The sequence below is a fragment of the Tribolium madens genome, unplaced genomic scaffold, assembly GCF_015345945.1.
Source record: "Tribolium madens isolate multiple individuals breed KSU strain unplaced genomic scaffold, Tmad_KSU_1.1 Scaffold_96;HRSCAF=242;Tcas5.2_LG5, whole genome shotgun sequence".
In the NCBI taxonomy this organism is placed as follows: Eukaryota; Metazoa; Arthropoda; class Insecta; order Coleoptera; family Tenebrionidae; genus Tribolium; species Tribolium madens.
The window spans coordinates 6,308,180-6,321,198 of record NW_025401068.1 but is presented as its reverse complement, the minus strand read 5'-3'; the positions used below and the strand labels follow the sequence as shown (position 1 = coordinate 6,321,198).

The following is a 13,019-nucleotide window of genomic DNA, read 5'->3' as shown; positions in this document are numbered from 1 at the left end:
CAAATTCAAAATAAAAAATTCTAAACAAAGGTCAATGTAACAAAAAGATTTTTACATAAAATTTTAAAAGGTAAAAATTAAAAAAATCTCAGACTATTATTAGTCAGGTTGTCAGAATTTCAAAAAATTCTAGGTTTAAAGTCTGAATATTTTGGACATAAAAATGAAAAAACTCGTAATTTTTTTATATAACCAAACTAGGCTGGTATAAATTATTTATAAATAAAAATATACATTTTTGGGCTTCTTTGTGGTGGAACGCCAAAATGTTGGTAAAAACGTAATCTGATTATCGGTGCTTTGACCTGGTAAAACAATTGTGAAGCCCCGCATGATTGCCAGCTTCAAATTTAGACATTGTTAACAATTTCACTGGTGGTTGTGTACGTAAATTCCARTTAAGTTAATTAGAATAAAGCTAGTGCAGGTATGGAAGTCGTTGATCAGCGCAATTGTGCGGAATTGTCTTGAACTACTTGAAACTTTTGATAATAGGAAATCAGCCGCGAGACATGGATTAGTTAATCGTTCCCGGCCGGCTCATACATAATCCCACTTGGCTCAATTTACCTAATTGTTTAATTTAGTTTTGCCTCAAGTAGGTCAGATTGGTGCAGTAGTACGTCCGTGAAATATCCACCGAATTTGATTAAAATCAAGCTGTCCAAAATATGATTTGATTAAAGCCAATTATGCATCGGCCAAATGAAAAACTTGCGCCAAGTTTAAGTTGCAGCGCGCGATAACTCCATTTAGGCTCACGAATGGAATTAATAATTCTCCGGACGATTTTTCCGAGATTTCATTAAACTCGTCCAAATTTAAAATTATTGTTTTTTTCCCGACGTTGCCTTAATAAATGTTCAAAGCACACCAGTGGAAACGCCAATCGATCCTAACTTTTTCCAGATTTTCCTCGGTCCTAACACAACTGGAAAAGTTTTCTTGGTCGTGTTGAAAAACTGTTTTTGCAGTTTTGGGTCAAGGCTTGAGTCGATAAATTTTGAATAATGGAGATGTTGTAAAAATGAAAGTTGGGCAGTGATTGTGCTTGAAAATTTAATCGTTTTGAATGTTTGATGAAAGCCGAGCTCCGATATAATTTATTATAAGTTTAATGCGAGGCTCGATTACGGAAAGCTTTCAAAATAATTAATTAGTTGTGTTGTAGCTATTAGACGAAATTGTTGCACATAAAGGAGCTTTTAGCAATTTTTTCAGGAATTATTTATTAGGCGCTTTCGCGGGAAAAACTAATTCCGTTCCAGAACCGGTCTTCCAGGTTTATTAATGGCGATGCAAACGCTCACTTCGCCGTTTCCTAATTAAAACAATGGAAACAAGTCGACTCATAATTAGGAAGCTACATGCTACTGGCGGAAATGAACTCCCATCAAATGCCATAATGACACGTTATTCGAGTGACACAGATTTGATTTAAAAAAAAAACAGGTTCCAAATTTTTCTCAATTGGTATTTTTTTAAACTGATCAAAAGACTGACACGAAAACTCTTTTAAATGCAAATAAAAATGATGTTTTTGCAAACTGTGTAAATGCATTTCAGCGAAGATTTTTATGCACAAACTAAAAATAAAACGGTTGCAATGTAATTTAATGTCAATTCGATGTTTGTAGAAATTTTATTGGATTTACGAGAGAACAAAGCTAGACACAAATTTAAAATTATTAGGCAATCTAAAAGAATGTTATTTAGAGCAGTCTCACCACTTTGAAACATGTTCAATAATGTACGAGATTCTTTTTGTAAAAAAATGTTTTAAAAACTATCTATTTCTATTTTACTTAAAAGAGTAATTAGTAATTGTGTTAAACGTAAAAATTTAATGCAACACACAACACAATAGCTATTTGTTTAACAAAACACTAAATTTGAATTTAAGTACAAAAAATACGTAAGTGCTAAAGTGTACCTTACGTTTTTTTTTTGAAAACGGCATTTTTTAAATAACATAAAAATTTGAAATATTTATTATGGAACCAACATTGCAGAAGCACGCACATGTATTATTGCTTTTTAATGTAAACTAGTAAAGTGAAATAATAATAAAATTAAATAAGAATGTGCGCAACTATATTTACCTACGTGAATTGGTGTTGGTTGACATATGAGTCCGTAAAAGTACTTTTTTACGAACTACATTACTCCAAAAAATTTAAGGGGAAAAAACATTTTCCTAAATTTTTTGGTGGTTTTTGAAAAGCTGTAACTCATCGAAAAATGGTCGTATCAAGATTTAAAAATTCCTTTTCTGTGCTACGGTTACCACGCAATCCTAAAAGTAATACCGCGAGAAAAAAAATCTAATTTTTTGTTTGTTTTTGTTTTTGTTCCACGAACGTGAGTTAAGTTAAGTTAAGTCAATGCATAGGCCGGATAGCATGTATGTTCACCTTTAATATGCATTTTTCATATTCTTTCTACGTAAATTTGTCGCTGAGATATCTGACTTTAAATGCAAAAGAATCCTTTTGTCAGAGAATAAATGTATTACAAGATTATTCTATAATTTTTTTTTTCAACCTCAAGATTGATTTAAAAAATTAATGATGGGCACAATCGAATGAATCTGTTGTCTGTCATTCGAATTATTCGATAGTAGAAAAAAAAATTAAAAATTAAAAATTATTCATTAAGTAGAAAGAAATGAATAAGAGCGCAATCCCGAATTATCGAATAAAATCATTTATTTCTTTCTCACGTACAGTTGGATAATGTGTTTATCTCATTCTAATAATTCATTCAAACAAAGTTTGTACCTACTGAAATTTTGCCTAGCCCGAGCGAGTATGAAAAATATTTGGGTTTTAAGAAAAACAATACAGTCTAAATTTTTCGCCTTTCAGTCATTAACTGTCCTGTTTTTGTAAAAACTCTTTCTGCAGGCTCTGATGCCGCAGGTGTAGATAAATGATTTTGATTGAGTTATCGAGTGACTTGAACTATCGAATGAAAAATTCTACCACTATTTATTTGCTCAAACCATTGAATAAAATAAATGAATGCATTTTAATGAAAGATTCATTCGATAGTTCAAATCATTCGATAAATGATTATTCGATAGTCAAAATCATTCGATTGTGCCCAACACTATTAAAAATAGAGAGAAGAGTAACTATTTGCGTTGTTTTAGTAAATCTACCGCGTATTCACTAATATTGATAGAAAGGTTAATGTTTTTAGATCTTTTTACGGCTTAATGTATCCCCCATAGCCCTGTTAATTAAAAAAAAAAAACGTTCTCTCGGACCGATTGATCAAAGTTTAGAAAAAAATTAAAGGAACAATTACACATATTATTTTTGAACATCCTAATCTTCATCAAAATGAAAAAAAAAAAACTTTTTTTTAAAGTTTTTGGAGTAGTGAAGTTTGGGTTACTTTGCAGACAGTTTTATAAAAAATTAAATTTTACATGTAAGTATTATCGATATTTAAAAGTACGCGTACCGTGAAATGTTTTGGATTTGCTGCTTTTTGCCACAACTTTTCAAGAGTCGCAAATCCGGTCGCCGTTTTATTCCTTAATAAACTCCCGTCTCTCAAGATGAATAATTTACGGCCGGTCATTGTCCATAACCGGAAATAAAAGCCGTCGTCGTAAACAGGGCGTAAACGCCGCTCTTAATGGCAATATCCCTTCCGTGCATGCGTTTTATCGTCATGAAAAATTCATTGGCGTTATCTTTTTCAGATCCAACGTCAGCCACGGCCATCCCAAAAGACGTCCGGCCAACGGCGAGGATGCGGAAATGGACGATCCAGAGCTTATGTTCGAATTGACGGAACACCTGGGAGACTGTCAATGCGCTTGCGATCACGTCGTCTACAGCCCCAGCTACACCACTTGTCTCCAGGTTTGTGGCTTCTTGTCCATTGAACGCAGATGGGATAGTTACAATTCGCACGAGATAATTACTTTGGATAGGATTTCTTGCCGAGGTGCCAATAGGGAGTTAATTACTCGGTCTTGGAAAATTGCCAACTAAATGAAAACTCGCTTCGATTGGGTATTAAAAAACATCAAACAGTTATTTATTCATTTAAAACGATTGCTCAAAGTAAATGAAATTACTTAAAGTTTCAATTGATTTTTATTTCGATTTATGTGTAATTAGTGAGTGGAAGAGAAAGTTTCATTTGCTGCTCCGAGTGTGTGCACTGCAGATAGATTTGACATTTGGTAAAGCTTCCAAGAAAGTGCTAAACCAGATCAACGGAAAGTTTCTTTCAATATTTACATTGGTTGCACAAATCTAGGAATTCTAACCGATCCATTTTCGTGAAAAGCAATATGTTTGCTTATTATTGTAAATGGCAACGTTCCAATATCCTCCAACGTTCTTAGTACCAATAAATCCGATCATATTTCTTGATTTTATACCTTTATTAGGGAGACAAAAATCAAGCAAAGTTGTTTTTCKCCAAATCTATATTATTACAGTATGTATTTATTAATTTAAAGGAAAAGWATGGAATYAGGTGATGTTTAGTCATACTCTTTGTTCTTTAAATATGAAATTCTCGAAGTTTTTTTTGATTTTTTCAATGGCAATTAGCTCTGTGTAGACACTATTTGTATTTTTATACAGGGTGATTTTTAAATAGACCGACAAAATTTTATCACAGCTTCCCAAGGATAAATGGAGACGATCTGTACCCCTTCTACATTTTTATCTTTTAGGGGTAAAACCCCCTTGATCCGTACCACTTACGGTATTTATGAATTGTTGCAATGATCAAGTACATTTATCAAATATCTCGAGCATAACTTTAATAAATTTTATTTCGAAAACGGCTAAACAAAGAATTTTTTACTATTTTTTTCCAACATCATTTGCTACTACCACGGCTAAATTTTTGTCGGTTTATTTCAGAATCATCCTGTATAAATCAAATTTTCTTTTAATTATTTAGATATTTCATGCCATTTTTTTAGATAAATTTTCAGTTGCAATAACAATGCGATTATAATTTAAAAACCTCCAGTGATTGAAATTTGAAAATTAAGGACACTTGAAAATTAAATCGACTCTCAATTGAGCTTCTTGCGAAGTTATAAAGACGTTACGAGACAACGTTTAATCAAGTCGTCTATAATAGCGTCCCTAATTAACTTATCCGTAACAAATTTGTAAAGAGTGTCTTTTACTCCGGCAACACATTAGCTTCTAATTTGCCTCGCATTGGCTAAGTGGTAAGTAGTTTAGAATCACCAGTGTGTGCAGTGTTCTCCGACCCAATCCCAGAACAGGTGATTGCCAAACCAGTTGGATGTTTAGTATTTTACTGCCGAGGCTGCAAAAACATGCCGTCATAATCCAGAAGCTAAGTGTCCGGACACGCTTCGCATCCATTAAGCTCAGCAGTAGCAAAAGCTTAGAAATACTCGAAACGTCGTCAAAGCCGAGAGTTCTGACCTGGAATATGAGAGGCGAGTAACATATTTTAATATGCGAAATTTCTTGCACCGTATCTGAGATGAATCGATACGAAAAAGAGTGCATTATGGGAAAATCTTTTTCTAGATGACCAGAAATCATTTTTATTTCACATTTAGCAACAAAATAGATTAAAAATTTAACAATTRCTTTTCTCGTTTTTTTAATTTTTTACCAGATAATAGGAGATGTTGTATTACAAACGTGGACCCTTTTTACATTGATATTAATTAAGAAAGTCTCTCACTTGCAAAGCCGTGGCTGGATTTAATTGAAATTAGTCCGGAATCGCTCTGGAATTAAAGACTTACAAAACTGACTCGCGAGTCGTGAACTTACCGATCCCTCCGCTTTGTAAAAGTAAAAACCTATTAAAATCGACACGAGGAGGTAGATGGCGAGGGTGGTGAAGGGTGGACATTTGCAACACATTTCGAAAAAGATTAATTCTCGAACGATTACTACCGCGTTCTGGGATTATACAAATCATCATTAATTTTTTTCAACTGGCGTTATCGGTGACATCTGCTGTTTCCGGTTTTTTATTGTTGCAAAAATTACTATTATGTGAATTACTTTTTTATTGCCGTTGTTAAATAAACCATCCTAAATGAGAAAATGCAAAACTGAAATCGGTAACCGGTGGGATTTGGGAAATAAAATTAAACAGCAGACTGTATTTATTTCTGATCTCTGTCAATGTTAATTTCTGCTATTGCCTTTTTATCGTAGTAGTATCGACAAGTTAAATTGTTCGGTATTAGTATTCTGACTTGTGGGCGTAACTTATTTAATGTGTTAATGAATGAAGACGATCGATATTCCATAAACTGAACAGGTTATTATATTGTTCAGGGATGCTAGAGAAACGTCCCTCAATCATCTTAGTGTAAAAGATGAAACAACATCTCAAATAAAAATTTAAGCAAATGTTTGATTTGACTGAATTTTATAAAAATTAAAATATCATCTACCTACTAACGTTTCCTAGTAGTATAAGTTAATCGCAAAACCACAAAGTTAAATGTTGCTGTGTTGGTCCGGTTTACTTTTTCACACGTAATATTGGGTGGGATAGTTAATAGAGAGTTAGAGTGTATTCTTAGCCCAAGAAACCTATAAAAATGCCTAGGGTAAGTCTCCAAATATCCATTAAATGAACCTTATGATGATGCTGATAAAAGGAAGAGATAGTAAATGCCAACCAACAATTTGGTCTTTCTTCTACTTTGTTGGCTACCTTTATTGATTCATCATCTTCATGTCTTTAACGACCCTTTGAATGATATAATATGATATATGATATAAAAAGTCATATTTTTTCTTTGTTTTTTATTATTTATACATTCTGTAGAAAGTCATATTCTTATACGTTTTAAAGTGTCTATACAATTTTTAAAGCATTAGTCAATGTTTTCTTCTACAAAAGTTTTTTGTGGTAAATCTATGAATTCAAATAGAATATCTGTATATAATTAATTTTTGTTTTAATGTTACATACTTTTTAGACAGAAATGAGTTTTTCAAAAATTTATTTTGTAGTTTTAGAATGTTTGTTTGTACTTTTCTATACAATTTGTTTCTGGAGTTCTAGGTTTGATTTTTTTGCTTGGCTTATTGTTGTAGTCGGCTCCGGTGAATCCTCTGGCCTTGTAAACTTTGTAGGTAAAGTATGCCCACGTTATGCATAATCGGATCAACGGGGACAATTGCTGCGAAAACAATAGCCTGATGAGGGTGTCGGTCCATCAGAACACAGCACAGGGGTGTATGATGAAGCGGACGTTTTAATTCAAGTGTGATGTGTATTCAGTTCGTTCGTTCGTTACTCGAGTGTCGTCGCCTAACTTATTTAACGCTAATTCGAGCTTCGATGCTGCCACGTATAAATTATTCTTCGGGGAGGGTCGCGTAATTAATTTCGTATCGGGGGCTCCAAAGGAACAACTAACAAGACATAGAATGCCGCCGCCACTGCGACTCGACTTACCTCAACAGGTGGATTAAAAAATTAACACGCTATTCTCGCGAGACCGAAAAAACCAATCTATCGATAAAACCAAACACAAAACCACTTGATAGAGTTTCGGCAATTTCCCCGCTATTTAATTTCGGTTCGGTGGGCTGTATTGACGCTATCTCTTCGATGGGTAAATAAATTACGACACGTCAGGGCCCTACAGCTGAAAGATAGGGCCGTGATTGCTTCGGACAATGGACCGACAGCCAAGAATGAATCCAACACCTGAATAGGCCTCCAACTTCGTTCCACAGTAAATAAAATATCAACAGACGGTTTATTACAACTACTGACACACCAAATCATTGAATTTTCTCCACAACAATCATATTCCAACAATAAAAATATTTTAGTTTCTTTTCAAATTTTGCAAAAAGTACAACAAAAATGCAGTTTTGCGCTGGTGATTGGCAACCTGTCATCTGCGTCCTTCCAGATGGATCGTTCCGGGGCGTCGTCACATGCCGCATTCTGCCCGAATTCGCCCCATCTGAATATGAAGTCGGTCTGATGTCGCTTTGCAATTTTCTAAGTATTTTATCACGGAATAAAGAGCACGGAGAGCCGTTTCGGTGACAGCAGCCACTCCGAATGCATACAAAGTTTTTCGTTCCGGTCTTTGGTGCGTCGATACGGAATAACGTGTTTCAAATAGCCGAATTGGTTTTGGCAGTTGCTGATTTCGACGAATTGTTTCGAAATTGACGCAGCGGAATGCAATTTGCTGGGCCAACAGATACCTATACGTCTCTGTGCACGGAATGTCTCAAAATGCGGCCGTTTTAAATTCCGACCCCATTCGGACTTAATTAGAAAAGGTTGCTCCTTGTAATTAAATTGTACTTAGAACGGACACAAATGAGCCAAGAATAAAGTTTTAACCCTTTAGTCCGTGATCAGCCGCAACAACTTCTTTATTTATGCTTTATTAATTTGAGTGTTTTACGACCGCAATGCGTCTTGATTTACTTGCAGATCGTTTGTTTTGTTTGACAGAAAAAGTGCAAAATGCTCACCGCACTCGTTGTTATTCCGGCGGCGGCTGCAAACACCTCTTCGGTGTCCGAATTTCGTGCTTGTGGCGTGAAAGTGAATCATCATTGATGTAGCCACAGCAGTTGGACCAACATAAAACAATTCAATAATACAGCAAGAATTCTTGATTTCTGGACGCGAAACTCTGATGAAATATTCATACATGCGTTTCATCCCGAATGCCGGATTATCGTAACGTTTCGACGTTCTAAAATCTCATTTACATTTACATTGTATTATCATTCTTTACAATTTTAAACAGGCAATGCACCTGTCACAGAGCACATTCTGCTGTTTTGCTCTCTTATGTGTGAAAAGTTTTTACTGAAAACTACCAAAGCACTCATTTGAGCCAAATTTGGTGTAGTTTTGTGAAGTTTTTATCGACAAGTATCAAAAAGTACGATTAAACTTCAAAAAAACAGTTATTTTTAATATTTCTTTTATATTTTCGAGATCAGTGAGATTATTAATAGTTTAGTTGAATAAAAGAATTTTTGCCTCACAAACTTTTTAGATTTTTTTATTCAAGGAACGATAACAAAATGTGTAAATCTGGACTAGTTCAGAACAGTCCTCCAATAAATAAAACTAATAGAAAACTTTAAGTTTAAATTTAAAATTAAAATAATAAAAAACAAAGAAGATTTTAATGATTTTGCTTGCAACTCTTTAAATTTTTAATTAAAAAATATTTTAAAATTTAACACATTATCTTTATCTCTTGATATAACTTTTGATAAATAAACTTATTATCTTATTGTTGTACAAGAAAGTACAAACATGAATAATGCAAATTTGCAGTAGCTATGTAATTTGTATGTGTAAATCTGTTTTTATTTTCAAAAATTTGAGATACAAATTATAAAAGACAGATTTCTTTGCATCTCACATGAGAATAATAATCTTTTTGTAGCTAGATTTAGCAGTATTGAAAATTTTAACTGTCTGTCTCGAGAGGCATTTCTGCGTGATTCACGGTTTGTGCTTTATCAAATCCTTCACGCATCTGCTCACACATTAAAAGCTTCGGGTTGTAAATACCTTCACTCTGGCGAAAAAAATTCGGCTTATCCTTTAATGCGCTTTCGCGTGACAAAACAACTTAGGGTTAATGAAGAAAATGCCTTTTTTTTCTCTTACGTAACAAATGCTTTTCGACCCTTCTTTGTTCCATCAGGCTGGAAAAATGCGTGCATGTGTCGTATGCTTTATTCAGCACTTGTTGAGGACTAATTCTGTGAATTTTTAGTGGGACGTGCCATTTGTACGACGGTATAGTCCCCGAGGAGCTCGCGTGTGAGGAAAACTCTAAACAAAGTAAACAAAGTACTCCGGTAATGTCTTGCGAGTCATATACCTACGCACGAAAAAAAATGTAGATTGCCAGGTGATGTTTAGGTAAACCAATTTATCAATTCGAGTAAATTCGGCAGGCGTAAACGGATTAGCTCAAAGAGCCAGGATAAGCAAATTAGGAAACCTCGAAATAAGGACTACATCTCGAATCCTATCAAATTGAATATTTCGTTTCGCGAACTCAAGAGAAAAAATTAATGAACGGCAAATTTGATTACCAAACTGTTTCAGATATCGGTTTAAACATTTGATTTAAAGATAAAACTGATAAATAATCCGATTGGTGTAAAAATGCGACAATTCAAGCCATCCGATCAGTACAAACAGCTCTGTATTTAATAAAAGGGAAAAATCTGTTTCAATATTTAAAATCCGAAAGCTGTGCTCGTTATTTATTTATAATCGAAAATGTTAAATCTTTCAGAGATAACACACGCAGTAAAAGAGTCTTTTATAAATTGAAAAACTTTTTATTCCAGTTAAAAAACTCGCAAATTTAATAACATTTACTTAAATATAAACTTGGGCTATGAGACGAAGACAAGGTCTAAGCTGAAGTTACGGATGAAGGGATTTCAAGTCCGAAATCTGGAAGAACGAGATAAGTTCAAATTTAACAAATCCGAAATACCTTCAAGGCCACAGTAGCCCCGGATCACTTGACATCAAACCAATATTTTTCAAGGGATGAGAGCAGATTTACGCACGTTTTATGTAAAAAACTCTGTCAAGCAGCTGAAATTCTTTTTTATAAGATCCATTAAAGCTAAAAACACATGTATCGATTGTCCGAGAAAATCGCGATTTTCTCGCTTAACATCTGTTAGATTATGCAGACGAAGCGAGTCTTTTTGTATTCCGGGAGAGAGGTTGCGAGTAGTTACAAAACGACTTTGCTGTAAATCGTTCGCCTGTGAATAACACGGAAGAAGGTGGAATACGAAATACAGACGATTGTTTCGATTCAGTTCGCGACGTATTTTTTAATATTTTAAACGGACGGGATGATCGCTAGATGGGCGGAGGGAAGCACTCTTGGAGTCTACATCACCCATATGAGAGAACCTGAATGATGTTTTCAAGTTTATCAGTGGCACAGATAATTTATTTTCTATTCAAGTGTCCTTGATTTTGCTTTGTGCTATCAAAGTTAAAAAAACATTAAATTATAAAAGTATTTTTGCCAATTTTACTTTGACGTCTAAGCAAATATGCAAATTTCCGCACAAATCTCTACCAAAATTCTTTGCAACTTAAAATTACAAATTAATTTCTTTTATAAAACCATAAAAACATACCTGAAGACAAAAAATTGATTAAAAATTTTTCTCTTTGAAGAAGAGTAATCGAAGTGCTGCAGTAGATTTTATCAACAAATCTAAATTATATTTATTATTCTCCATTAAAGAAATCTTATTTCAAAACCGTTGATAAAGTTATTTCATTTTAAAGGTAATAAGCAGCTTTCTAGCTAGAAAGCTCTTGTAATAACCCAAAACTTAATTAATTAATCATTTTTATTTCCTACGCAACATGGCAAAATTAACTTTTAATTAAATAATTTGTATGTTTCCATAAAAGAGAATCGGATTGAAAGGCCACCAAAGGGAACAACGTGTAAATCCTAACTTAAATTCAATTCGTTTAAAGAACTCGTGTTTGCTCAATCGACAACGACTCGAAGGCCTGGAAATGCCACCCGACGCGTCATGAAATTTAAACAGTTTGTAAATTCACCATGACTGTTCATCGCGTATTAAAAACTTGCATGCAAGGCCATTACGCACTGTTAAGTCCCTACGCCTGGCCCAAATGCGAGCTCTGATAACCCTACTCATATAAATCCAAGTGTAATATCTTACTGATATATGGGGGCGTTCTGAGAGTTGTTCCGCGATAAATTTACCCACGTTATCTTGCTAATATTATTAGAAATAAAAATAATTAAAAAGCGATTAGCTGGAAATGTCAGAGTGGAATTTTAATTTGAAACTCCACCTCCAGAGTTTCTGCGGCAACATTAATATTTCTTCAGACATGTGCGGGCGAACTTGTCACAGTCGTATATAAATGATACGCTCGAAGATCGTATTTATTGCCTTATCGATTTTAAATTAGCGTCGAGTAGCCGAAATTTCAATTTCGAGGCTCCACTTCATTATTTGTTTCACTCAATGTAGAGTTATTTGATTTTTGCAAAGTCATAAAAAGATTGATTAAACCTTGAAAGTGCCTTTGGGTAGATGCGAAAGAATTACAAAACTAATTTGTCAATAAAATTACTTCACGTAGAGTAGTCTTATCAGCTGGAAACTAATGTGGCCCCAGCAACGACTGGCTTGGGATCTGAAAAACTACCCTACGCCTCAATTATAATCCCCGTTTTTCTGTCCTTGTGCAAAGTCAGTCAAAAACGGTGAATAACTTGGCTGCATCTGTTCGAAAAGGATCGAATTAAATTGCCCCTTCTTCCGCATTGCCTCTCTAATAAAATCAGCCCTGAAAAACAGTAAAACCTTTCCGACTGTTCTAATTCAACAAATTGCCTCCCCAAAACATAAGGCGTTACACTGCCATCAGCAAGTTGAGAAGCGGCCGTTTACGTGTCGTGTTCGAAAAGAAAACAGCCTTATCGTACGCCGCATTTCCACTCCGAGCAACTCATTAAACTCGAACCAAGTCAATATTTGCATGGAAAATAGTCGATCGTTGAACTAAAACTAACTAAACTTATCACGACGTTGACTTTAATACGTCTACGAATGGCAGGAACAATCCGGAGGTCAAGATGGACAAGGTTTGAATAAAGAACGAGAAAAACGAGATCAATCAAACAACCTCTTTTTTGGAGAAAAAAGCTCGCCTATTGGGCTCGGCTATTTGGGTCAAAGCTCTTACCCAATTTTCAGCTAATAATGGAGTATTGGACAATTGCTCAAACGAAAAATTCAAATTAATGATCGCAAAGAACTTCAAGCATAACTCCTTGTGAAATCTTTTTAAATTTCCTCGCTTGGGTTAATTAACTTTTTCAAACGTGAGCAAAAAAATTAACTTTAACATTATATGTATAATTGTAAAAAGTGTTCAATTAAACTTTGTTCCAGCAAACCAAACTATTTATTTAATTACTAAGAGATTAA

The 13,019-nt window shown here is 34.3% G+C and overlaps 1 protein-coding gene across 1 annotated transcript in view; it reads left to right on the top strand.

The window, feature by feature from the left end:
- The window catches only part of LOC123014001 (dipeptidase 1-like), a 91,174-nt gene that overhangs the window by 9,706 nt on the left and 68,449 nt on the right, over positions 1-13,019 (top strand). The window contains exon 3 of the mRNA XM_044412886.1: positions 3,716-3,878. Coding sequence (XP_044268821.1) covers positions 3,716-3,878 — 163 coding nt within the window. The remainder of the gene's footprint in view (positions 1-3,715; positions 3,879-13,019) is intronic.